Raw genomic sequence first — 2,433 nt, forward strand, 5'->3', positions numbered from 1 at the left:
TGATAAAGAAACGACACTTTTACTTATTGAATTAAGAGTTATACAGAAACAGACCATTCAGTGGAAAGTAAACAGACCCTAAAATAATCATTTCCCTCTATTTCTAAACAACGGTACGTATCATGACGTTAGGTTTGAGGATTTAGAATGGTTGCCATCGACGGCATTGTGAGTAAGGAGAATTTGGATATCGTAGGGAGTTAAAGAATTATGGGAGTGTCGGAATGGGACTAAACAAAATCAATACCATTCCAAGAACGTCGTTTGATTCGTATGGTATTCATAGACCAGAGGTTTGCAAGTACCTAAAGGTCAATGCTGGTTTTAGTCAAGAATGATCCAAGGAAAAGGTCTATTTATTAAGTGTACTTTGCACTATTCTATACAAGAACCAAGGGAAAAAAAACAGTGATATGAAAAGTGATTCCTGAAGATAAGTAAATAACTCAGATCATACCAGTAAGCTCCTGGTCACTTTGGTATCCATTAGTTAGCAGTTGTTTTGTAGAACATGGGGGTGGAAATCTGAGTCATATGGATCAGGATAGAATTTGTAAATATATTCAACACAGCACTCATTAATCATAATTCATATAAGATATTTTTTTATAAAGGATAAATAAAGGAAGTTCAGAAACCATTTTGACCCTGGTAAGTGGTACCAGAACAATAATGCCACAAGTTACAAGCTGCTGCTCACTAATAAAATACATAATTCGTGCGATTAAGCTCCAAAACTTTGCAAAAATGTTGCCCTCACAAGCACTAAACAGCTTCCAGATGTTCATTGCAATAGAAATATTTGGCAACTGTTTATGCAAAAGTAACAAGTAGTAAATAATAACCAGATGACTATTTAACTTTTGTGATTTCTTATGCAAAGGTATTTAGTCTAGAATGATACTTGTATGAATACTAACATCGTTCATGGTTTAAATTTGAAGGTGTAATTTAACTCTAAACACCAATATATATTTAAAAAGTTAACCCTATGACATCTGTGAGCTTGGTTCCTTCCTAATAAGCTAACATCATACAGTGCTAAAGAGGAGGGTGTAAATTTTTTTTTACAGAAGTTAAAGCATAGAATTATACGTAGCCCTCTGGCTTACATAAAAAAAGATGAGTTTTTTACAGAACTGGTATTTTTAGAGCACATATATTTGATATTTCCACCAATTTATGTGTGACAGTGAGGGGAGCCAAATTGAAGGTTCAATTCGCAGCAACAAAGATATCAATGTTATTTTCCTACCCAAAAATCAGGTGAATTCTATTTCAGCTCATGTGACAAGAGTAGGAAATCAAATATTCAAAAGCGATGCCAATCACTTAGTAAAGTAAATAGTGTATCAACATGATAAGGTATGGGACTAACTTCAAATCTGTTGTACAAGGCGCCATTAATGTTGTTCAGGACTTGTATCTGCTACTTCATCTGCCAAACGTTAAGAACGTGAACCGGTTAAAATGACAATTAATGATGTTAAGCAAATGCAAGAAGATACATATGCAAATCAATGACAAAACGAACGATTATATAATGCATTTTATACATACCTTTAGGCAAGCCAGCAGAGACCAATCTGTCTATATTATCAACACGCCGTTGTATCGACTTCAGTATTAAATTTAACGACGATACTCGTTTTCTAACACCAGATATTTTAGCAGCATGCTGCGTTATAAAAGGTGATGGTGCATCTGCTAGAAGTTGATCCAACTCTGCATTATATCAGTCGCAAAATATAATTAAATAATCTCAGACGACCCTATGGTGCCTTTTCAGTACAAAAATCATGCGAATTTAAACTTTATTAGCTATCTATACGACTATACATACATATATTGATGATAATGATGATGATGTAACCCTAATTTCAGAAATGTATGAAGAAGTATAAAATCGGTTACCGCCGGTGAGACGATCAATGGCTGTAGATAACTGATCTTGACTTTTAGAGGTCTGTTGACTTTGACTATCGAAATCCCTAATTATAGTAGATATGGTATACGATAAACCCTTGGCTAACGAAGATGACGTGGAACAGCTACTATCGGTTTTACCGTTATCGCCGTCGGTTGCAGTGGCGATCGATTCCTCCGGTAGCTCATTGGCAGTCACAGAAGTAATCTCCGGTTTATCTTCGCCGGAATTGGAGTGTAGCTCTTCGCCGGACATTGTTTTTGGGTGGTGAGATGTATTTTCAGGCTGAAGTATAACCAGAAATTAAGCTGTGGTCAAATAGATTTGGGCTTCAGCCCTAGTAAAATAATAAGGCCCAATTACCAAATATAAACTTAAAACTGGAGTAATAAATTATTTAAATTTAAATTTTGTATTTATTAGATTAGATTATGGATAATATGGAAGGTGTTAATAAAGGTAGTGATGCTACTTCAAGTATCCCGCCATCCGATCCGGATCCAACT

At 35.2% G+C, this 2,433-nt stretch overlaps 1 protein-coding gene across 2 annotated transcripts; it reads right to left on the bottom strand.

The window, feature by feature from the left end:
- Positions 1-473: 473 nt before the first annotated feature.
- On the bottom strand, positions 474-2,212 carry LOC139891250 (uncharacterized). 2 transcript variants are annotated; one of them, XM_071874200.1, is made up of 4 exons: positions 1,915-2,212; positions 1,561-1,725; positions 1,379-1,438; positions 474-809 (listed from the first exon to the last, which is right to left on the bottom strand). In XM_071874200.1, exons 1-3 carry the CDS (start codon positions 2,180-2,182, stop codon positions 1,404-1,406), a joined length of 468 nt encoding a protein of 155 aa, XP_071730301.1. In that variant the 5' UTR covers positions 2,183-2,212; the 3' UTR covers positions 474-809; positions 1,379-1,403. The 2 variants fall into 2 exon arrangements, with proteins under 2 accessions (XP_071730301.1, XP_071730300.1); XM_071874199.1 differs by lacking the exon at positions 474-809 and having other exon boundaries at positions 830-1,438.
- Between the last annotated feature and the right edge of the window lie 221 nt (positions 2,213-2,433).

Source organism: Rutidosis leptorrhynchoides, chromosome 2 (assembly GCF_046630445.1).
Source record: "Rutidosis leptorrhynchoides isolate AG116_Rl617_1_P2 chromosome 2, CSIRO_AGI_Rlap_v1, whole genome shotgun sequence".
NCBI classification, from domain to species: Eukaryota; Viridiplantae; Streptophyta; class Magnoliopsida; order Asterales; family Asteraceae; genus Rutidosis; species Rutidosis leptorrhynchoides.

Excerpts from the sequence above, each read along its gene's own strand:
- LOC139891250 (XM_071874200.1), bottom strand. The coding sequence starts at position 2,182 with ATGTCCGGCGAAGAGCTACACTCCAATTCCGGCGAAGATAAACCGGAG. Across the intron at positions 1,726-1,914 it reads CATTGATCGTCTCACCGGCG|AGTTGGATCAACTTCTAGCA; the intron begins GTAACCGATTTT and ends GATATAATGCAG. Across the intron at positions 1,439-1,560 it reads CTCTGCTGGCTTGCCTAAAG|ATGAAGTAGCAGATACAAGT; the intron begins GTATGTATAAAA and ends AACGTTTGGCAG.